The following is a 25,266-nucleotide window of genomic DNA, read 5'->3' on the forward strand; positions in this document are numbered from 1 at the left end:
AGTAGTATCATGATCTAGAGATAATTATGCAAACCTTTGGGTCTGTTCCCAAAGGAGCACACAACAGCAACACATCTTTTGTTGGATCATCAATGAGTACTTAATAACTGACTTTTTTGTTCCTTGTAGAATTCAGTTTTTTATTTTGCAGTATTTAGACGTTTCTTTTTTATATTGCAACCTTAGTTTACCTTGTATTTATATTTGAGACCCAGTTCCTAGGCCTAAAACAATTCATTGTACATAAATTCAATAGTTTATTAGAAAATAATTGTCTTTAATGTGAGTGTGGGCTCTACAGAAAATTAACTACCACTGCTCTACAATAATGCAATATTTGTCTTCTCAAAGGTCAGTGGTAATTTTTTGGTTTCTTCAAGTGGCCATCAAGTTCCACCACTGTTGTGTTCCTTTACGGCAATTCCTACATGCCGAATCCAAGACTGTGCTTCAGACAGGTCCTTGAGCGACGACAAATGATGAACGCCAAAGAGAAGTCTTCCTTCCGAACTGTGATCTCAGTTCCACTGGCTGATGGGATCTGCTGTGAACCTGCATCACATTCAAGTAAAAACTCATCAGCGGCCGCTATCCATGAATAATGAAGCATGGAAAAAAAAAAAAAAGCCTTGCAAATCCCTGTTGGGTAAGGTTGCCAACAAGGGGTACGCTTTAGCTTTCAACAGCACGGTTGGGACCCATAAACCCTCATCTAGAAAGATTTTCCATTGTAGTGTCATGCACAAATGGGAGATTTCTTATATTCGACAGGGTGTGCTCGATTTACGACAAAGTTGAAAAAATACTCAAGGTATGAGTAAGTTTTACTTTATTTTTGTTGTACTATACAGTGGTGAGCTCAACTTGATACTTGTGTGACAGTTAGGACTTAATGGTACTTCAAAAAACAATACCTAAAGGAGGTTTTATGATGGTGATAATTTGAGTCTGGAACAAAATAATTGACCATACATTATTATTCATTGGAAAATTGTTTTTTGAAATGAGAATCAGAAGTCAAACGGCATAACAGGAAGGCTCCCCTGCACTTTGTTAAAGAAAATATGTTTTCTGTTCGTCGCTTTCCATTTCCATTGTTGCATGACGGTAACAATTGTTAAGCCAGGCACCCAAAATGTTTCAGGGTACCTTTAAGTTTTTTTGGTACCCTTTACAACTGAATGTCAAAGCAATATTAAGATAAAATATGGAAATAAACTCAACTGTAAAGCTTGGATTTCTTATTATAATGCCAAAAATCACAGAAGAAACAATACATCATAGTGCATGAAGTTATTTGAAATGAAAGTAAAGACTTTGGCGCAGAAAGAATCAGACAAGAGTTTCACCTTATGTTTGCCGTGGATGTTTTGGATGACACTGAGGGCGAGGAAGGTCATTGAAGGCAACACAGCTGTCCAGGCAGTGAGCAGAGCAGTGAGCCACACGACTGGATCTGTGAAAGCCTCGCCAGACGCACCTGATGAAGAACCCACACACGATCAAACCGTGCAGTTCACGCCATGCTTTCCTGTCTCACATGCAGTAAAGGAACTACTGCTCCACTGCACTACTGCGGGGTGTGCCAATGCAAGTGGAGCTTTGCGTTACCATGACAACTAGTGAGCCTGAATCCGGGGAGAATCAAGGCTCCTTATAAAAGTTCATTGGTGCAGCCATATAGAGTGTGTTTGAACTAGAGCCAGACCCACAGAAAGAGAAGACACTCGCACTTCTTGTTGTATGTGGGCATATACACTAGCTAACGTTCTTAGGTTTTTCTGGCTGTGTTTGCTATGCTAGTGACTGCTACCATGTAAATTTCAAAAGTGTGTTTATGCTCTGGTTGTCAGAAACTGAAAATGCAATCACCCAACTCAAATCAGAGCATCAAACAACACTGCAGCTTATCTTAGGTTTTAACTTTGATAGTGGGTAGCTGTCTCGCTGTCATTTTCCCCAAAAGAAAATGGCGGACCTTGGCCAAAGTAGCTACCAAGTGGTGGGTGGATAAACTGTGTAAGGGCACTTACGACAGTGGTATCTTGTCATATAAGTTGAATTTTTTACACGACCACGCTCGCAGTGCAGTCACAAATCTCCTCTTGTAATGAATGGAAATGCCATTAACCCGTATTTTCACAAGACAACATTATGTGGCTTAGTTACATACGAAGTATGTACAACAGTTACCAGTACTTTTTACACTTTGTCATGAAGTTCCCTGCCGTCATTGGCTCATAACTTGAAAAACTGAACATAATTCAAGGTAGTACTATATTTAAATTCATGCAGATGTTGTGCCAAAATCTGGACACCTTGCCTACAGATGCTTTTTTTCTGACAAAGGCAGCTCACAAATATTATACTTGGTAGTGTAACTTTACACTTGATAGGTGAGCAGGAACCAAACAGCCAAATACAGTTGTGTAAACAAGCAATTAAAGTCACTTTTCCATAACATGTCCCTTTGAAAATAGATTTAAAAAAAAAAAAAGAAAAATACAAATGGATGATTATCCGTCAAAGAGTATTGTACCGTAAAATAAATAATCAGCGGGTGCTCTCTGGAACAAGAACTTGCTGTGTGTGATCCTGGAGCAGATGAAGTAGAGCAGCAAAGAAACACACAAGGCTCCTATGTTGAACTTTGTCCAGTTTCTGGTCAACAACACCATCTGATAGGACAGAACCAATGTCATCTTGAGATTAAGTCAAGCAAAATTACAATACTGGTGTTCTATTCATTGTTTGCAACTCTGACCTCTATGTTGGCAGTAAATACGGCTCCCATGGACACAGTGACCGCCATGGTCTGGTAGTCGACGGCAGAGTTGTAGTAGACTCCACAAGGAACGAAGAAGAGAACAAATGAAGCGTAGAGAGCGTACACCAATGAAGCAAACAACACCAGGGGCCCGGAAAGCTCCTGCCTCTGTCCACACTTGTACAGCTCAGGCCACTTCAGGCTGTTCTCTGCACTCACATCCTACAGTGAAACATTGAAGTCAGTACGGGGCCACTGTTGCTGTAGCCGCACAACGCTAATGACAGTGACAATGGGCAACGGCTGCAACTTTATTTAGACATTTAAAGTTGACAAAAAGCACACAAAAAAAAAACTGTTATTTAGTTCAAATACAGTATGAATGAAAACAATGTACAATATTGAAGCAATGGTGAAGTCACGGTGATGTTGTCATCTATGGGAAGCGTGGCTTATTATCTGCTTGCTTTACTGGATCCAACTTGATCACCTGCAATCAAAACAGCCATTACTATAAGAAATGTACATATGATAAAATAATTTATTACAGTAGGCCTATATACCTTTGGCTATAGGTCCAAATCCTAAAACAATCTTCCCTCAATCTTAGTTCTAGGATTAGCAAATGCTAACTGTATTTAACAGACAGTAAGTGTGTAGCGTTTAAATTAGCACACTCCTAATGGCACAGCTAGATTTAACTTTAAAGCTAGTGGCAAATCTCAGGACAACCAATGTTAATATTAGCTTGGGGCTAGCGCTAAAGCTAAAGTAAAAGCTAGCTCATATCAAAGCTAAAAGCTAATAGGAACATTAGCTAACTAAAAGCTAATGCTGTACATCTTGTGCTACTGTGAAAGTTATCCATTAGCAATTCAGTACCTCGAGCTTATGTGGAGATAACCTAAAAGGTAACTAAATTGAGCTATTGTTTTAGCTAGGTACCAACTAAGACTGTACAATACCTTCAGGCTAATGTTAAGGGCCTATCTCATTGGCAGACATGTCGTCGCGGCGACTCAGGAGACTAAAATATTACTTGCGCTCTCATTTCATCAGGGCGGAAATATAATGGAGACCAATTTGCCTGAAAGTTGCTGCGACTCCGTGGTGAGGTCTCCACAATGTCTCCTCAATTTGGTCTCCAGCAGGTCTTGGAGATGTCACATAGATCTGCTGGAGACTCCGAAAAGGTCTTGAAATGGTCTCGGAAATAATTAAAAATTTACTGTGTATGTGTTTACTTAATTTACTTAATTTACTGTGACAGCCTGGCGACCTGGCTAGTTACCAGAAGTTGCGGAGATGTCTCCGCACCCAGCAGACTCGGGTCACCATCAGGTGGCCAACTAGTCTCCAGGCCAGTGACATAGGCCCTTTACTGTAGCTAGTAGGAATTGAGTGACAATTACTTACCATAAAGTCATAGCTTCTTTAACCGCAGTTGGTTGAAGTGGAAGGTTCCTGAAAGTTTCATCCAAAGTGTAAATGTTGTACCAGTAGTAAATACAAATAAACTGTCCACCGTTTAGCGGCAAATTAATCTTGCTAAACGCCGTTGACCTAAACTTTTTTGACCCAACAATGTGTTACCAGTACCTTACACAACACAAGACATAGCATTACTAGCAAACCAGAAAAATAACCTTTGTACATTTGACACAAAGGTACCTGAAAAGAGATGAAAATCTTTCTATTTTTTACCATAGAAATTTAGTTGCTTGCATTCACTGTCAGGTTCACATAGATAAGAGACAAAAGAATACAACGAGGAAGCCAGGGCTTGATATAGAGGAGGAGCTAATTGGACCATACCAAGTGTTTTGCAGTTTTCAAGGGGGGTGCAGTTTTCTTGTAGCAAGATTTTTCAAAAGCCATAGGATCAGTATTGACATATTTATATACTGTATATTTTTAGTGAGTGAGAGTTCATTTTCAGGTTAATAAAATATATATGTAGATTTTTTATTGTTATTTTTGTATTTTTGTAATGGTGGAAAAATAAAGCAAACCTTCTCACCTTTTCAAAGAAGGCCACAAACAAAATCTGGGATGATGTGTAGAAGGCAGTGTAAAAAGCGATGAACCATGTCTCATACATAGACTACAAGAAAGAAACATTCAATTTTTAAAATGAGCACTTTGAGAAAATAAATATAATTCATATTCTATAATGTGGGAAGTTTCCAACTTTAAATACAGTGATCCCTCGCTATTCACGGGTGTTGGTGACAAAGCCCTGATGTGAATAGTGAAACTTTGTGTGCGAAGGACGCCCCACCAAAATAATATTTATAATTGATTGCCTGTATTAAACCATAAACATACCAAAAAATATCACCAAACACATTTATATCATTTTGAAAAAAAAAACTTAACAAGTGCAAGGACACTGGCATATATGTCACAGCTTCGCAACCAGGAAAAATTTGAATTTCTACTGTGACCAATTTATTACGTTTTTGACTCAGCGTACTTAGATACTCTGATATATTAAATGCATACTGGTATGCGTATTGCAAATGACTTTATCATAAATTTGTCACTCACTTTACCTCATGTTCAGCAGCTAGCTGATCACCTGTTAGCTTCCACCACTGGGTACAGTGGTGGGACCTTGCTTTGCATCATTCTGTGATGTTTACCACCCTGCTTTGTGTAGCTTCAACCCCACAGTCAGCCTTGCCTGCCTGTTGGACTTCTACTGTAATCTTCCATTCATCTGCTCTCCTCATTAATGGTGAATTGTAAATCAGCTGGGGTTCACTGTATTTCTGAATTCCTCAACTAAATTTACATAGGTAGCTACAATCCCACGATGCCCCACTGCTTGAGGTTTTCGCTACATTGATTTCCCTACCTGAGCACTGAAGCCGTTGAAGATGCTAAACCACAGGTGCACCAGTGCAAAGCTACAGGTCTTGAATAGGAAGTAGCGCAGGAACAGGGAGATGCGCCGGTATGACCAGCGCCCGTGGACCAGTAGCAACCTCTGCAGGAATCTGAAAGAGGACAAGGAAAAGTCTGCGTTCTGTACTGCTTGACCTCCCTCCACTCCTGTCAGTCCCACGCCGACATGAGCCGCTAAAATGAACAACAAACATGATTCAATACTAGAAACGCGAGTAAAAAAAAAATTTTGGGGGGGGGGGGGTGATGGGGGGGGTTGTTCATTTACTTTTGATCATGTTTACATCATTGGCGCCGTCACCGATGGAAAGCGTGATGGAGCTTGTGTGCTTCCTGACCAAATTAACAACGTCCGCCTTCTGTCCAGGTGTCACCCGGCAGCACAACACTGTGTGACACTGTTGGGCTAGGTTCATGAACTTGGCGCCCCACTCTGGTCTCTGGTCAAACTCTGTCTGCAGAGAAACACCAGGTTAAGTACAGGTGGTCCTCGCTTTAGGACGGTCCCGATATACAGTACATCATTTCAAGGTTACGAACGGCATGCCGTGAACTAGTGCAGCAGCGTGTGAATATGTGGTCATGCGACACGCTCAATTCCTGCCAGACTTACTGTTTTTCATTTGACTGCTTTATTTTGTGTTTTTCATTCAAATAGTTACTGGCTATATGACTACTACTATGTTAGTCTAGGTTAGTAACAGACCGTGCTGCCTTCCGACTTAAGTACAAATATTGGGTATGTAGCTACCATAGGAATGGATCGCCATCGTAAACAAAGGACCCCCTGTAGAGAGATGCGAGTGGTGTTACACAAGGGTCCTTACTAGGTCCACAGATTTTTCCATTATGCAATGATAACTTGATTTAAGAGTGCGGCAATTTACACGTTTCTTTCCGTTTTGTTCCCATTCATTTGGTATGGAGTAGTTGTAGCTGCAGCTCAGTGACCGAGTCCTTTTAACAACAGTAGTGGTTGTTTCAACTATCTACAATTGGAGCCCACAGCATTACATTTTGGGACTATTTGCAGTAGTGACTTCCGGGATGAGTACTTGTGCGTAGGAGCTCCCCTCGGGCCCCGCAGTGTCTGATGGTCATTCAACATATGTATAGAAAGGTTTACCAGGAGTTTCGTTATTTGGCGTGTTTTTTGCCAGTGCTGTGCTGCTAGCCCGGAGAGGCTGGAAGGGTTAGCTGCTAGGCCCTCCAGCCACTAGCTGTAAGCAGGTTGGGAGCAAGGGTTGATTCAGTGAAAAAGTACAGAAGAGTAGCGAACCAAGAAGCAGCAAATTCTTGATATGATTTAATGGTAGTCAACTGGAAACTAAAGTGGAAAGTAATCAGTAACATTATTTTGGCTTGTCTCATCATACAGTTATTACACTAAAAATGGATGTTTACAAGCTCAGGACCAGTCAGGACCACTGCAGTCTGTACTCCAGCCTTTTCCTTTTCAACAGCCCACAGATCTGTCTGTTTGATCTTAAGGAAATGGACCACAGGGTCTGGCGATTGGAGGATCTGCCTGTGAGTCAAACATACAAAATCAGTACTATAGTATGATGCGTTCATGGTCCCACAATCACAGTTGACCTCAACTCCTGCCATTCCAGTAATCTCGTGTCGGGATCCAGTAGTTTACATGCATATCCAATGTTGACTGCCGTCTCTTGAGGGTCCAAACAATTACAACAAATTAGGAAATACATGTACAAATAGAATACTGCAATGGTGTGTTTCCTACTCGGTTATTCCATACCTTTTTTGTCCCCTGTTAGCACCCATACTTTAATCCCGGCCTGTTTTAGGAGAGAAATCGTCTCAGGAACGTCTTCCTGGAGTCGGTCCTCTATGGCTGTAACACCTAGAAGCTATGGATGATAAAAGTTGGATTTATTTCAGTGTGGGTGCTGCAACAAGAATAGTGATAATGCTATTCATCCACTGACTCTCTTTTTCATATAATTTGATCAATAATGGATAATACACGTAAAAAATAAATAAAAATCTAATTTAGCAATATTGTTATGCCACTTTGGTTTGATATTGGTAAATGTCTCGCATGCTCAAACAGCCACACTTCCATTTTTAAAAAAGTTGATGATGATTTAAAATTTGAGGCATTCATTGTAAAAGTCATCCTTACTGACAGAGCAAATGGTGGTAGCCCACTGAAATATACTTCTGTTTATAAAAGTTAAGACAAAGGTGCATAACTGTAAAGACATTGATAGCTTTATAAAAATTGTATGAGTTGCACAATTTATGTGTTGTCTTTCAAACACTACGTAGACAAGTACATAAATGATGCTAACTACTCATTAAACCCATTACACTTTTGTCTTTATCCAATCACAATAATGGTAAAGACATGCAACAGTTCCAACACAAATTCATACACAATCATTCATATCTCAGAAATAATATATTTTATTTTGCTGTCTGCTAATGTGTGAATCCAAAATCTTTTAAGGTAAAACAAATGCCAATAATTCAAAATACTCGTATCGCTCAAATTAATTCATGGAGGAAATTTCCATATTTTTGCCGTTACTGATCACATATATGTATATCACAACTTATCATCAAGGCTCATGCATTTAGAAGAAAACAACTTAAAAATATCTGTCTGCCATTGATTGGGCCATTTTTTTTGAAAATGCATATGAACACATTATTTAAACAACATTAAAACATTGAAGTACAGTGTTTCAAAGCGAGCCCACCTGGAGATCTTGCTCCATCTCATCATAAAGCTTCTCCAGCAGGGCGTTGCGGTCGAAGGTCGCCATGGCAGCAGCCCGAGCCAGAGTTTTACTCCACTGCTCCCATGACGTCTCGGAAACCGATCGAACAGCAATGCACAAGGTCCTCAGACAAGCCTGGGAAAAGAGCTTGAAAAAAACACTCAGAGCCCTCAGTATGAGCACAAACCTCCATTAAGGCAGCGTAATCCTAAACACGACTGTCTGACTTGATAGTGTAAGGCCATATTGTTAAATCTAAACCCTGTTTACTAGGTCGTCACTGCCCCATTGTTTGCAGTTACTTGGAACAGAGTGTACAAGAAGCCACATGCTGCTTCACCAAGTATAAAGACAAAGACATTATATGGTGATATGCAGCAGCCTGGTTTGTTACATTCCCATTATGGGCCCTCAGAAAAGTAGATTTTGTGCAGGTCAACCTATTGTTGTGTCCAGCAGCGTCTTTGTGTGAATGTACCTCAAGGGCTTGTTCAGTGCTCTCCTGATGCGGACAGTCCCTCTGCAGCCTCTCCAATATCACTATGTCAGCTCCCTTACAGTACAGTTTTAACGACCCCTCCGGGTCCCGGACTGTAACAAATGGGAATAAAACAAGCAAACCATGGAGAGCAATCCTCAAAAAAAAGCATTTGAAAGAAGGAGAGTGAGGCATAAAAACACTCATTCCCTCACCCAAAACTGACATCCGTCTTCTCTGACTGGTAAAGTCAAGCAACGCCAGCAGCTTATAGTGACGCGTGACACCCATCTCGGAGACAACCATGACGTCTCTGCTTCTGGACAAGAAGACCCAGCCCAGCTCCCTGGCGGCGCCGACAAGAGCCTCCTCATCTGGAGATGCTGCTTGGTAAACTGGAACGTCTGGGAGGACATGAGTAGGAGAATACCGTAAGAATTGGTTTATCGAACACATTGTTACACAAAAACTGGTGTGCGCCTTAGCCTGACTTTGGCAGTAGTGTGGCACAGGTAGAGTTGATCAAAGATGTCAGGAAGAAGTAGACAGTAAGCATCCTAAACTAAAGATGAAGCTAAACTCCAGCAGTTTTGATTGTTTCCACAGAGCAGAGAGAATATGAGCCAGTGAGTATTGTCGGATGTTATATTTGTTTGTATTACTGCCATGTTTACATTAAAGTAGTATTTGTTTGATGGTTTAAGATGACCACAACAGCGGTGCTAATTTCAGTTAGCCCAACAAAGGAGTTTCTCGTTGTATGTTAGCATTAAGCTAGCAGACTTATTTCAGGATAATGGTAATTGCAGTGGTGCTGTGTTAAAAGCACTTTGAGTGAACCTTTATATCAAATAAACAGATTCAAGAAGACTTTGCGTTTCTTCAGGAGAACTGTTAGCTGTCTGCCCAAGTAAATATTGCATAGTCAGGGTGGGCAAAATACATACAAATATGAGACAAAGCAAAAACTGCCAGCCTTACTTTAGAAAATCACAATTGGAAACAACACAAAGTAACACAAAAGTCTACATACATGATGCTTGTATCACAACAAAATGAAAAAAATTGGAAAATGAAAAAACATTCTGGGATTAAAACTGGGGGGGGGAAGTTGCAGCTCATGGTCTAAATTTAATTCATTCCGTGAACACGCTTGGAACTCAAAACATTATCTCAAATCATCTTTCCCCATTGAAATTAATGGGAATGCCATGAATCCGTTCCCACGCCCCAAAAAACAGCAAAAACAATTTTTGTAACACATTTTCAATAAGTGAATAGCACTCTACAGTCTTGTACGTGATACAAATAATAGTCGTACCATAATACAAGAATTTAAATTTCAAGAATCTCAACAGATTGTGCATCATGATAATTCACTGGGCCTTGTGCTGCTTGTTCTAGTGTTCACGCTTTGGCCACCAGGGGCAGTACAATACATACAGACATACTACAGGATTTGATGAATAAACACAGAATAACACCATTGCAATAATGTTAGTAATTTTTCGCAGAGCATGAAGAATATATGATTGTGAGTATTAGTGTATGTGTTGCTACTGTTGGTGTTCAAATATAAGGTGTTTCAAGGTTTTTCATAACCACAACATTGATGGTATTTTTTTTTTTTATAGCCTGTCGATGGCATTTCACATTGTGTGCTAGCGTTACCCGAGAGGGCTTAGGTGAGACAAAAAATAACGTAGTTTTGTTAAATACACAATTGGCAATTCTTTTTCTGTTGTTGTTAGTTGCACTTCAGACTTCATCTGGGAATGGCAATAAAAATCTCATAGCAAACACTTGGGCTCTTTTTTGAACAATTGTTCACTTTCTGCCAAATTGCCGCTTGTTGTGAATTTTGCTGCCACCACCGCTAGCACTCGTAACTCAAGACAGAAAAAGCTCAGTGCACAACAACATATATTTCCTCCCACCTTCTTTCCACTGGGCCATGACAGTATGACACACAGTCAGTGCGGTGAAGAACCGCCTGATCGTCGGAGACTGTTGTGCTCGGAGACGCTCCACCAGGGTGGGGGCCCACATGAACAGACCGCCACGGGAGAACGGATTCCAGGTGAGGTCCATCGGCTATGCATCCAAAGTATGCCAGAGCACACACTGTATATAAACTTAAATAACATCATGCTGTGCATTGTATAATAGTGAGAATTCATGCAGAAGTGATCATACCTCGGTGTCCTCTGCCCTGACTGATGCATCACCTGTTGGAGTTAAAATATATATATATATATATATATATATATATATATATATATATATATATATATATATATATATATATATATATATATATATATATTAATGCTATATGTACAGTAGTAACCAAAGCTGATCCGGCCCTCGCACTCCTTTTCCATGGTGAAACATTGACATACCATACCACACCAATATTAGATTTTATACGAAAAAAATTCCATACTAGAAGGTGATGAAAGTATGAGTCCTGGAATTTTGGTGCTCCATACAGGTTCAAGTATTATACTTGGTGTTCAATAAATTAGAGGTGAAGAATGTCAAAATGATCCTTCGATTTCTCTGTGTGCACCCCCTGGAAGAAAAATGTTGGCTACCCATGTATTGGAGGGATGGCCACTATTTGAGATATAATACTAAAATTTAAATTGTCAATGTAGAATAAGGTGATCGTATACCGTAGATCTCCCCGGCTATGCAACACTGCCTGAAGAGCAGACGATTTTGGGTCAAGGTTCCAGTTTTGTCACTCAGCAGGTATTCCACTTGGCCCAGCTCCTCACACAGGGAAGTGTTCCGGGCCTGTGCTGGGCAGTCTGTCTGAGGCCAGTACATTTCCAAATCCCAATTAATAAACTTGCTGTGGAATGTATGAATCAACTCAAACCTGTCCGCACGCACACACGCACGCACGCACACACACACACACACACACACACACACACATACACACACATACAAACACAAATCATCAACGTTAGAATCCACACCACCACTGTACATCACAGCATGTTAGAACTGACGTGACGTATAGCATGATGGGCACGGCCGGGCCGAGCAGAATGAAGTAGCTCCAGTAGACCAGGAAGCCCGTGTATACCGGGTCACCGTTGATAACCAGAGCTGACAGAACCTCTGTGCGGATCATGACCCGGCTTGCAAACACCCCGCAGGCAATGGCCAGAAGAAGAACGACCAGCAGCAAGAACACCACGATCTGTGGACCCCAAAGACATGTACACTCAGTGGCCACGTCATTAAACCATCCATTTTCTGAGCCGCTTCTCCTCACTAGGGTCGCGGGCATGCTGGAGCCTATCCCAGCTATCATCGGGCAGGAGGCGGGGCACACCCTGAACTGGTTGCCAGTCAATGGCAGGGCACATACAAACAAACAACCATCCGCACACACAGTTACACCTACGGGCAATTTAGAGTCTCCAATTCATGCATGTTTTTGGGATGTGGGAGGAAACCGGATTGCCCAGAGAAAACCCACGCAGGCACGGGGAGAACATGCAAACTCCACACAGTGGATATATATATATACAAATGTCAATAAATAATGCTATTATTCAATAAATAATAGCATGACAAAAGTACTGAAAAAATACTTGATTTCAAGAAAACAGGGATACATTGTGGTCGTCTACATATAAGCAAGTAATAATCTTTATATGTATAGTAACTAACCCTGTAATTAATAAGTATTGGATCTCATTAGATACTGAAGCACTCACCCCTATCACCACTCTGTTGAGACTACTTTCCAAGCGAGTTCTCTTCGCTCGCACTTTCCCACAGTTCCTCAGGATCTTCGTGTCGGCACCTTGGTCGGACAATTACGAGAGCGAGAGTTCAGGCCCTTGCTCAACAAGGCAGACAGCCGCTGATGTGCCCTTGAGCAGGATGACCTTACTGTACAGAGGTGAAACACATGGAGATGTGCCCCCCCCCCTTGCAGTGATACATGGTTCTTTTGTGTAGGTGTGACTGTGAGTGAGAATGGTTGTTTGTTTGTATGTGCCCTGCGATTGGCTGGCAACCAGTTCAGGGTGTACCCCGCCTCCTGCCCGATGACAGCTGGGATAGGCTCCAGCAAGTCTACCGAAATGAGTGTAAGTTGTCAGAGCTGCAAAGAAATGCTTCATACTTGTCTCCATGTGGTGAAAGTCAAGCCGGGGCTTAGTCAAATATATGTGAGCAGGGTCACAATCGTCGGGCTGTATCGATAGACATGATGTGACAAATGGCATAAAAGCCATCTGTGGAGGATTTTGACATATAGATCCGCTTCACCAGAACTGAAAGGGTCACGGTGCCGAGATCCGTGACACTTCCCTCCTGGTTCAGTAATATCTGATCAATGATCACTTAAAAGACTGGAAAAGCGTGTGAGCTGTTCCGGGAGACGTGCGATGACCCACATTTCAACGGCACCATCCATAATTAGCCGTACAGTATAATGCATTCAACTTAATATAATTTGCCTTTGAAGCAAGAGGAGGCCACAATAGAAGGTTAGCTAAGGACATTTTGGATAGCACTCTTGGTTGTGGTCTCCTTCCACAGACATTTTGATTTGAGGTTAATAATACACGTATTAAAATGAATCTATCCGTACCGGTATAAATGACCAAACCGTAGGCGATCTGCGTGTTTCGTAGGACGGTCCCCCTGAGAAGGAGGTGCTCGTTGTCCAGCAGGAAACGTTCCCCTCTCCAGTGCAGCTGCCCTCTGAAGGCGTACATGCCATCATTGGGTTCCTCGCAGCACACCACGCCTGGGAAATTGTTGATTTATGATAAACATTCATCCATTTTTTTCCAGCGCTTATCCTAACTATGCTCATCTCAGCTGACTTTGGGCGAGAGGCAGAGTACACCCAAGACCTACATTATATATAAACATTTTGGAACGTTTATTCACCGCCAAAGCTGGCGAGCCTACACTCTGAGGGTTCCGACGTCAACTCGTCGTGCGTCGCACCGAGAGCCTGTCGATACTTCAGGTTCGTCTCGCTGCATAATCAGAGATAATGCATGCCAACATTACTTTTTCATGTTCTTTTGTGCACATAATCATCCATCCATTATTCAATGTAGGAAAATGTAAACAAAACATTTACTTGTATAATAATTTACTCAAAATATAACGCACATAAAAGTTAAATAAAAAAATTTCAGAAATAAAAGTAAAGTTAAATGCAAATGTATTATATTACATAGTTAAATACAACTAAACTATGGTTCTTTCGCGTAACACTAGAACCGGGATCAATCAGCAATCTTTTTGAAACAAAGAACTACTTCTAGTTATCATTTTGATACACACTTTTGAAATAACAAATTTGCTTAAATTATTTGGGGGCAAATAATCTCCTCATTGTCGATGCAACAGCTAGCTTTGTTCCACAAACACTATGGTTTGGTCATGCTTAACAAAACTGACCTTTGAACTATACCAGTTTTTTAAATATTATTGTCTCTTCCATATTTACACCCCTGCACTAGAAGGAGTCCATCTACCTTTAGTAGTACTTACCGTAAGAAGTACTAGGAACACACTTTGAAAATCACTGGTATAGACAAAAAAGCACACACACACACACACACACGCACACACAGTCACACTAATAGACAATTTAGTTTTAGTCTTAGTCTTTAATTTTTTTCAGGGAGAGTGAAAGGAAGCCAGAGTACCAGAAGCCAGACCTTATAAAGGTCTCACCCATCAATGTCAGCCGTTTCCACGTAGGACAGACTGTGAGTCTCGGAGCTGCAGAGGAGCATAACGTCTGCCTGAGAACGAACATATGAATAAATGAGTGGTGGGGAAAAGTTAATTGAATTAATTAGAGGCTTTGTGACCAATTAATTGCAAACATTTAACACAGTAAGCTTTGTTTGTCATTTTGGTCATCGAAGAGACGCATATGTGAACTTAAACAGCAGTTGTTAAAACAAATCAAGAAGCAGCAGCTGTTAAAACAAATCAAGAAGAAGCTGTGGATGAGGAATGCTAATGCTAAAAGCAACGCATACAGTACAACGAAGCAGTATCCATTTTCTATAACACACTCATCCATTTGGGTCGCGGGTGAGACCAAATCTACCGACTGGTTGCCAGCCAATCATAGGGCACATACAAGCATTCGAACTCACATTCGCACCTACGGACAATTTAGAGCCTTCAATAAACCTAACGTGCATGTTTTTGGAATGTGGGAGGAAACTAGAGTCGCGTGAGAAAACCCACCCAAGCTTGGGGAGAGCATTCAAACTCCACGCAGGAAGTTTGCAGCCAGAATTTGAACCCCAAACCACGTGGGTCAAGATTATGTCATTTGCGCTACACTGTGAACTTAACTTATTTTCAAATTTAAACTTGAGCAGCTCACAGGGATGGTTTGGTCTTTGTGGATGCGCACGATATCTCCCACGCACAGATCCTTCCACTGTGCCGGACTGAAACTGAAATAAATGTGACAAATTAATCATATACTTTCCCCTCCAAAATATTTTGTGAATGCTGAGAGATGCTTCAAACATCACGTCATTAAAAAAACCAACAACAAAAACACTCCCGAGGGGCTGTGAGCTGCGTAGTTGATGACATCATTTACAGTATGTTCATTGTGATCTTCTTGTCTCAGCATTCATACTATTATTTTTGGAGACACAATAGGATAATCAAGCTAATATTTGCTACACAATAGCAGTAATGTGAAAGCTTTTCTCTCAACATTCATGCATTTTTTTTTTAATACACAGCAACATACAGTATGAGTGAATGCTTGTCACTCAGCATTCCATAATTTTTTAGACATACAACAGAGATAAAAAAGATGGCATTACCATGGCAATAGTAGGAATGCTGGTCTTCTTTTCCTTTCGGCTTGTCCCGTTAGGGGTCGCCACAGCGTGTCATCCTTTGCCATGTAAGCTTAGCTCTATTTATATAGCTCTTTAGCTATATCTTTCTATATCTCTATATCTATATCTATATCTGCATCCTCCTCTCTAACACCAGCTGCCCTCATGTATTCCCTCACGACATCCATCAACCTTCTCTTTGGTCTTCCTCTCATTCTCTTGCCTGGCAGCTCCATCCTTATCATCCTTCTACCAATATATTCACTGTCTCTCCTCTGGATGTGTCCAAACCATCAAAGTCTGCTCTCTCTAACGTTGTCTCCAAAACAAAACAAAACAAAACAAAACAAAACACCTTGGCTGTCCCTCTGATGAACTCATTTCTAATTTTATCCAACCTGTTCACTCCTAGAGCGAACCTCAACATCTTCATTTCCACCACCTCCAGCTCTGCTTCCTATTCTCTCTTCAGTGCCACTGTCGTACGTCATGGCTGGCCTCACCACTGTTTTATAAACTTTGCCCTTCATCCTAGCAGAGCCTCTTCTGTCACGTAACACACCTGACACCTTCCTCCACCCGTTCCAACCTGCTTGGACCCGTTTCTTCACTTCCTGACCACACTCACCATTGCTCTGGACGGTTGACCCCAAGTATTTGAAGTCCTCCACCCTTGCTATTTCTTCTCCCTGTAGCCTCACTCTTCCCCCTCCACCCCTCTCATTCATGCAGATATATTCTGTTTGATTTCGGCTAATCTTCATTCCTCTCCTTTCCAGTGCGCGCCTCCATCTTTCTAACTGTTCCTCCACCTGCTCTCTCAGCATGTAAGAGGTGTAAATGTTTGTCTCTCAGCATGTACATATTTTTTTACGCACAACACCAAACATACTGTATATATTTGTTTGACATACAAAAGCACTATTATTAGAAAAAATATTTTTGGGGAAATGATCAATTTTAGGAATCCTTGCCTCTCAGCATTCACACAGTTAGTTTTTGATTGACAGCTGCATTTGTGAATGCTTGAATGCTTTGCATCCTTTTTGGGCGTACAATAGCAATATATTTTTGGATGTTGTACATTTTTAGGTACAAAAAGAATGTTTGTCTCTCAGCATTTATGTTATTTCTTCATGTACAGTCAGTAGCATTAGTGTGGATGGTTATTTCTCACCATGCATGCAATAAGTTTTGTTGCACAGCAGCATTTAAGTGAATGCTTGTGACTCAGAATTCATACTTTTCTTTGGACGCTTAAAGTAAATATTTTGAATACTATCATATAATAGGAATGCTTGTTTCTCAGCATTTACATAATTCTTTTGGACGAGTCAATAGAAATACTATGCATTGTATTTAAAACATTTTTACATACAAGAGCAAGAATAGGAATGTGTGTCTTTTAGCATTTACACACATTTTGGACATGTAGTAGGTGTGAATGCTTTTATTCCAGCGTTCACTCTATTTTTATTATTCACACCCTCATCAGTCTTAGCGTTCACTGGATGCACAGTAGCATTCATATGAATGCTTTTCTCTCAGCATTCATAATATCATTTTTAGTGCCGATAACATATGTGTGGATGCTTGTCTCTCAGCAGTCACGTAATTTTTTTTGGCTATGCGCATTTATGGTATATTGATTCTTCACAGCATTCCCCTAAACCACCGAACACCTCTTAGAATTCAATTGCGTTAAAATGATGAAATAACAATAAAACGTCAAGCTGGGAGATCACTTGATTTTGTTTTTCCTGCGGAATGCCGGGTGCTCCGCTTGAAAAGGGCGCCTTGGGGTGCATCCGGGCTTTCTCTCATTCACACTTCATTAGAGCTTCATTAGAGGGCCGGTTTCACAGCATCTGGTCCCTAGGCTCCCACCCTCCCTCCCTGCCACCGTCTTTGCGCTCACCTCTGGGAGATGAGCACGTCACACGGTCGCGAGTTGACCTCAAAGTCGCTGCGTCTCCTCCCCTGGAAACGACAAAAAGAAGTGATGGAAAGGCAGCAGTGGCAAATGTACTCAATCTCGAAGTAGAAGTACAGATACAGTACTGATTTCAGTCCACTTAAGTAAAAGTAAAAAAAAAAAGTAGAGATTCTGAAATGTACTTCAGTACAAAAGTAAACAAAACATATTTATTTATTTATTTTTTATATACAATACCTGTTGGCATGATTTAAAAAACTAGTTTCCCTTTTATTAATTTATATAGTGCGTTCAAAGAGGGGAAAAAATGGTCCCGCTACCAAACAGGTTCCCATAGCTTTGATAACATTGTGAACCTGACTAATAAAACAAATGGACAAAAATACTGAGAACAACTGAAAAAAAACATGCAACAAAAAGCAAGATTTCATTTCAAAATAAACTAAAGTTAGACATATTATCTCGTTAATGTCAGGTTATTGCTTTTTTGTTTTTGTTTATTTTGTTGTTGTTTTTTTTTTACTTTAGTTTTTTGTAATTGTTTGTATTTTGTTTTTATTATCTATGGGATACTCTCTTCATCTGAGAGGTGCTGCTTGATGATAAATATATATATCTTTTTTTAACTTAACAGTATTTGCTGTCATATTTATCTGATTATCAATTGGTGCCTTTTGTGTTTATGTTGTTTACTTTTGTTCAACTCTGTAGCATGTATTTTGAGTAAGTGCTGAATCAACAAATCATTTGTAACAACAGTTATTGATGTAATATGTCATGTGCTAATTTAATATTTGTGTACCCCAGGAAGATTAGCAAATGGCATAAGACAATGGGGATCCTTTTTAAATAAAATAAATTGACAAATAAATAAAAAGATAAAAAATACTCAATATACTTAACTTTGTGTTTTTTCAGATTGGACTTTTTGATTTTTGGATGCCAGAAGCTGATGATTTTTAGACTGGCATGAGACAACATATTAATTACAAACTATTTGACAACCTCGAACAATTCTCTTTTATTTCTCTTTTAAGTTGTTCCCCCACAAATGCGGATGGAGTTTTTTTTTTCCACCTCAAACAAAAATTTTTTCAAAACAAAATTCAGTTCTCGATGAGAGGGGGTGTTGTATACCACTGCACGCAACGTCGAGCGGGTACTTCAAGGGTTAAGTACAGTAACAAAGTATTTGTACTTCACTACTTCCCACCACTGTGGACAAGCACTGAGCGAAGGTGGCTGTGAAAAGGTGAGACGGGAGAAAGGAGGGACGCCATTTACGCGGCCTCCCGGCGGTGACACCGGCCGGGAGATTTACACCTTTTGCTAAATGTTTAGTCAATAGAGAGGGGTCAAGCGAGCGTTTCAGTCGGAGAGCCGTTAACGACCGTAACTCAGCGATGCACTTAACCAGAGAGCCGTGCATGCAAAACATGACCCTGGTATTTAAGAGGGAAAAGCTTTAATGATATAGCGGGGGAATTAATGCTACCGGCACGACTGGTTTCGTCAATGAGGAGAGGACAAGGAAGTCGATGAGGACGACGAAGGAGAGTGTGGATACGCTCATGCGTGAGGCTTCTATGGCTACTCTTAAAAGAGTGTCAATGGCGCGTTCGGTGACCGCCTCACGGTCTCACCATGTCGTTAATGAGGTCCTTCACGGCTCTCACGGAGAGAATGAGGATCAGTGGGATGATGGAGATGTACCACTGGATGGACGAGATGATGGGGACGCACTGGGAGACACAAACAACAATAGTGTATACAGTTTTTATAATGTGTTATGGATGAGGAAGAAAAAAAGCATTCTATATTCATTTTATAACACAAATAGGAATAACATAATTAAATAGAATGTGAAGACTTAAACAGTTTGTGCATCATGATTAATTCATTGCGACTCTTTTCGGTGTGTGCGACTTGGCCACCAGGGTGTAGGCTAATACAGTCACAGATACACAAGTGAAGAAGACCTTTATAACTACTGTTAATGACTCAGTGAGCTGCAGTAATATTGGGCATTTTTTGCAGAGGATGAAGAAAACCTGTGAGTGACCTGAGAAAAATCTGAATACAAATACGTCACGACCGGGAGTCGGCATGGGCGGTTACTCTGCGTGTGAGCGTTTGAGCGTAAGTTGTGGCTTACAGCAGCTCCTTGCGAGTATTCTCATTTTGTATTTGAGCGTTTGAATATTAGTCCTGTTCAAGAAACGGCTGAAAGTGCATCGGCGACTGTGGCTCTGGCGCCTTACAGCATTGCGCAAGCTAGCTCAGTGGACTTTTTCTAACCTGGAAACTACGCATGTCAAGACTGTGTAATGGAATCCCTACCAAAGATGACAGCAACGGAGGAGCGCGAAGAACTGACCTGCAACGCCATCATGAAGAGGAAGTAGAGATTGGCGGCTCGCTGGAACTGCTCAAACAGCGTCAGCGGCAGGAAGGTGAAGACGGAGTACTTATAGCTGCGCACCTGGTTGTCCTGGCAACAAGGAGACTAGATCAAGACTTCATCTGAGACAAAAACAGGAAAATGTTATTGGGATTCTCACTTAATTGTATATTATTACTTAAATGTATTATTATATTGTTTGACATAATATGTTAGATTCTTTGTTTTATTATTATTTAAAAAGAAATCAAATATCATCATCATCATTCTAGCACACACTGGAGGAGGGAGCTGCCACTCACTGAACACCGGCCCCAACAAAAGCCCAGGAAGGATTTCTTCTGCTGCCGCTTGTGGTAGCAACGTTGGTTGGCCCTCACCTGCCACGTGAGACCTGTGACCAAACGTGAACCGATGTCGGGACATCATCGCGTGTGTGTGTTTACATGCCGGCATCTCTCTGAGGGACTCTTACGATTCCCCCACCGCAACAAAACCACAAATGACTCGAAAAGCATCCGCGGAGGAAACGTGAGCCGCGTAAACAAGGAATGTTGTCAAGGTCTGCTGTTTCAGCACCCTGAGTCCAGCCCATGTGTGTGTGTGTGTGTGTGTGTGTGTGTGTGTCATGAGTGCTTTGCAGGGTTGACGTGTTGGAGTCTAGCAGCTGCACCTTGTCATCGTAATGACACCTGACTGCTCTTAAGACGCTGCGGGACTCCAACTCGTCAGCAGACTATCAACGCTCTACGTCGAGGATCGTGGCCTAGCCGCCTTGCCTATCTTTTTGCTTCCTGAAGACCTAGTGAGTTACCTCGACCTAATTCTTGTTCTTCGTCCCCAGTCTGCCATCTGCCCCTGCCCCCCGCAAACCAGTGCTCACCTCTTGCGGCCCACCGACAACACGGACTCCTACCGTGCCAGACCGGTCCTCGTTGGTACCCTGCCGATCCCGGATTTAGTTCTCGGAGTTCCTTTGTTTGCTTCCAAGCTGCAATAAACATTTATTCACAAACTCACCTCCCTGTCCTCTCAGCATCTGGGTCCAACTTGCAACCTGAATCCTGACAAATGTACTAAAACTGCGATTCTCAAGCTATGGTTCGCGGGCACCCAGGGGTCTGCGGACCGTTACTTGGTGGTCCGCAAAATAATTTGCATTGAATTCATATTTTGTGACATGTTTTTTGAACCAAAGAGAGCACATCTAAATATGGGGACTCGTACGGCAATAAAACAAACATACTAAACCAATTTTCCCTCCCTCCCTTAGCTTTGGGTTAAGTAAAAGTTCTGACATAATTGTGAGATCGAAAAAATTAATAAAAATGGCATCCCTTCATGTGAAGAGCATTTCTGGCTCTCATGTAGAGTTGTACAGGTGAGGCAAAGCGACCTTGGCAAAATATTACCTCGGGTCAAAGTTTACGTCAATAAATCACTGATGGTGATGCACCTTGGAAATGCTTGCTTTTTATTGGACAGCAACACCATTACCCAATGTCACTTTAGTGTTTACTGAACGTACTCTACTTTTTGGTGGCTCACATTGTTTTTGTATTCATAAAAAAAATCTCGCAAAATCTGGATATACATGTTTTTTTATTGCACAGCGACACAAATACGGCCAATCACTGCCATTTAATGTTTACTTATCTTATTTTAATTAAAACGTACAATTTCATACAACCCAGACAATATATATATTTTTTGCTTTTAAAGTTTTGTTTTTCTGTAAAATCACACATCCAGTGTCATGTCACATCCAGTTTAGTTTTCTTGTCTTTTTTCTAACTGCATTTTTTTCTTTAAATACAAAGCAAGCAATTCTGCTTTTTGTTCGACAACAACACAAATAACCAGTACTGTATGTACCCTTATGTCTACTTATTTTATTGTATGATAATTTTTTCATTGAGAATATTTTTTTTTGTCTTCCCCCCCCCCCCCCCCCCCCCCAAAAAACAAATAAAATATAGTTTGTGTTTTTGTGGTTTAAATTGTTTATATCATTGTTTTTTAAATATCTTATTGAATGTGTAAGCGTTTCATTTAAGTGTAAAGTTTTTTGGTTTGCGTCATCTTTTTCAGTTGTTTTCTGAAAATTTGACATTTTCTCTTTAAATTTTGAGTGAAGTAACTGACTGAAAAGCTAATCAAATAAACACACTACTACTCTATATATTCTTGGTTTCTGAGGGGAGAAACACAAAATGTGAATGTTTTGCATTGGACAGCAACACAAATATCCACTGTTCCATTTTTACTTTCATTATTGGACATTGTTTCGTATGGCACTTGCATATTTTTGCAACGTTATAAATGTATTTGGCAATGTTCAGCAGGGTTGACTCTATGGTTGCCTTCCACCGGGCTTCTTTTTTGTCACTGGGAACACAATGTGAAAATGATTTTTCTCATGCTGTCTGATTGGTGTTACAATTACAGTGTGAGGTGGTCCATTGAAAAAAAGTCTGAGTAAAAAGACCACATTTTAGCAAGGCTTTCACTTAAAAGGATGAGGTCAAACAAGACATACCTGATTCTGTGCAGTCCTTATCCATGATGGTTTGAGGACCAGCTTGTTTATGGAAGTGTACAGCGTGTACTGCAAGGAGACGAGAGAGGTGTCCTCTGACTGGGTTATCTTGTAACTCATTACATCGTGTTGCCATGCCAACACAAGATAGGGCGCTACTCTACAGTGAATGGTTTGGAAATCATTGCACACCCGTAAAGCAAGTGCGGTAGAGCCGACTCAAGGCAAAAGCCAGGCATGTCCAAACGTTTTCCTCCAAAGGCCATCAACAGAAACATTGAAGGATGCAAGGGCTACTTTGAAATTCTTTGACTTAATTTATTAAACATGCTAAAAATAATCAATCAAACATTTGTATATTGTTGATATAGTTATTTTGAAAAACTGCTGTGTCGCAGCTTTCTGTTAAAGGTGATAAGGCAAATAGTTTAGGATTTTCCAAGATTTTGGCGTGACCAGCGGCCTCGTATCCCACTACAATAGATCCCACCTTGCACTGAACAGCAGTCCAATCCCATATCAGCATTCAGAACCAAAACAGTCGCGACTTGCAATAAGTTGACCATTTTTAATGTTAAAAAAATCGGACCTTGACAACGGAGCAGAAAGTGGAGGAAACCACTAGAAATTCTGTTATGAACAGAATCGGTGACAAAGGGCAGCCCTTCTTAAAAAGGGGGACCACCACCCCAGTCTGCCAATCCAGAGGCACTGCCTTAGGAGTCCCACAGGCCAAAAAGGCCCGATAGGACTCCTTCTTCAGCTTGACGGCATCCCTCACCTTTGGTGTCCACCAACGGGTTTGGGGATTGCCGCTACGACAGGCACCGACCACCTTACGGCCACAGCTCCGGTCAGTCGCCTCAGCAATGGAGGCGCTGAACATGGTCCACTCGGACTCGATGTCCCCCGCGTCCCACGGAACATGAGCAAAGTTTTGTCGGAGGTGGGAGTTGAAACTCCTCCTGACAGGGGATTCTGCCAGACGTTCCCAGCAGACCCTCACAATACGTTTGGGCCTCCCAGTTTGGACTGGCCTCTTCCCCCACCATTGGAGCCAACTCACCACCAGGTGGTGATCAGTTGACAGCTCCGCCCCTCTCTTCACCCGAGTGTCCAAGACATGCGGCCGCAAGTCTGATGACACGACCACAAAGTCGATCATCGAACTGCGACCTAGGGTGTCCTGGTGCCAAGTGCACATGTGGACACCCTCATGTTTGAACATGGTGTTCATTAAGGACAATCCGTCATGAGCACAGAAGTCCAATAACAGAACACCGCTCAGGTTATGATCGGGGAGGGGGGGCCTTCCTCCCAATCACCCCTTCCAGGTCTCACTGTCATTGCCCCCGTGAGCATTGAAGTCCCCCAGCAGAACGATGGAATCCCCAGCGGGAGCGCTCTCCAGCACCCCCTCCAAGGACTCTGCATAGGCACAAACAACAGTCAGGACCCCTCCCCCCACCCGAAGGCGGAGGGAGGCTACCCTCTCGTCCACCGGGGTGAACCCCAACGTACCGGCAATAAATATACCCACTCCTACTCGGCGCCTCTCACCGTGGGAAACTCCAGAGTGGAAGAGAGTCCAACCCCTCTCGAGAGGACTGGTACCAGAGCCCAAGCTGTGTGTGGAGGCGAGCCTGACTATATCTTGTAGGAACTTCTCGACCTCACACACCAGCTCAGACTCCTTTCCTGCCAGAGAGGTGACATTCCACGTCCCTCGAGCCAGTTTCTGCAGCCATCCACCGCCCAGCTCGCACTGCACCCGACCTCTATGGCCCCTCCCACAGGTGGTGAGCCCATGGGAAGGGGGACCCACGTTACCCTTTCGGGCTATGCCTGGCCGGGCCCCATGGCCACCCGGCTCTCGCCTTCGAGACCCACCTCCAGGCCTGGTTCCAGAGGAGGGCCCCGGTGACCCGCGTCCGGGCAAGGGAAAACGTCTTCCTGAATTGTTTGTCATCATAGGTTTTTTGGAGCTGTGCTTTGTCTGGTCCCTCACCTAGGACCTGTTTGCCATGGGTGACCCTGCCAGGGGCATAAAGCCCCAGACAACTTAACTCCTAGGATCATTGGGACACACAAACCCCTCCACCACTGTAAGATGACGGCTCAAGGAGGGGGTTAATTTGACATATGCCCTCTAAATGATTTTATTTGTTGTTGCGCTGTATTTTTGTTCTTGCACTACAACTGATGGTGGCATATGGATGCTGCAGTTTAAAAACAAATAAATAAAAACCAGATGACATTAAACAGTAAATGCGTAGTATACATATTGCCAATAAACATCTTGAACACCTTTTTTTGCTGAAACATTCACGATCTGCTGCTCTTTGTGAAGTTCGCTGCCACCATGTAGCGCTCACAAACATTTTTGCTCACAATTAAAAACAAAATCGACCGAGCAATGAGCAATGGATCATATCTCAAAGACCTTGCATATTGGGTCACTCTTAAGTCGAGGCACCACTATATTAAAAACTTCTCCTCTACTATAACAAACATTGTTGAATTAAAACCTGACAGTGCCAATCAAAACTGAGCATTTTTATCATTTCAAAGGCAGAATTTTTTTAACCCTGATTTTGACGTTTTTGTCCG

The 25,266-nt window shown here is 41.8% G+C and overlaps 1 protein-coding gene across 1 annotated transcript; it reads right to left on the reverse strand.

The window, feature by feature from the left end:
• Window positions 1-182: 182 nt before the first annotated feature.
• atp8b3 (ATPase phospholipid transporting 8B3) lies at window positions 183-22,681 on the reverse strand. Its single transcript, XM_061684194.1, has 27 exons — window positions 22,657-22,681; window positions 20,420-20,511; window positions 20,094-20,207; window positions 19,360-19,458; window positions 17,699-17,760; window positions 15,306-15,378; window positions 14,636-14,706; window positions 13,856-13,926; window positions 13,530-13,688; window positions 12,646-12,734; window positions 11,929-12,122; window positions 11,584-11,792; window positions 11,102-11,133; window positions 10,843-10,999; window positions 9,121-9,309; window positions 8,906-9,018; window positions 8,407-8,574; window positions 7,440-7,551; window positions 7,274-7,349; window positions 7,082-7,205; window positions 5,946-6,132; window positions 5,628-5,851; window positions 4,788-4,871; window positions 2,765-2,989; window positions 2,540-2,678; window positions 1,350-1,480; window positions 183-552 (listed from the first exon to the last, which is right to left on the reverse strand). Exons 1-27 carry the CDS (start codon window positions 22,679-22,681, stop codon window positions 451-453), a joined length of 3,321 nt encoding a protein of 1,106 aa, XP_061540178.1. The 3' UTR covers window positions 183-450.
• Between the last annotated feature and the right edge of the window lie 2,585 nt (window positions 22,682-25,266).

This window comes from Phycodurus eques, chromosome 8 (genome assembly GCF_024500275.1).
Source record: "Phycodurus eques isolate BA_2022a chromosome 8, UOR_Pequ_1.1, whole genome shotgun sequence".
Taxonomy (NCBI): domain Eukaryota; kingdom Metazoa; phylum Chordata; class Actinopteri; order Syngnathiformes; family Syngnathidae; genus Phycodurus; species Phycodurus eques.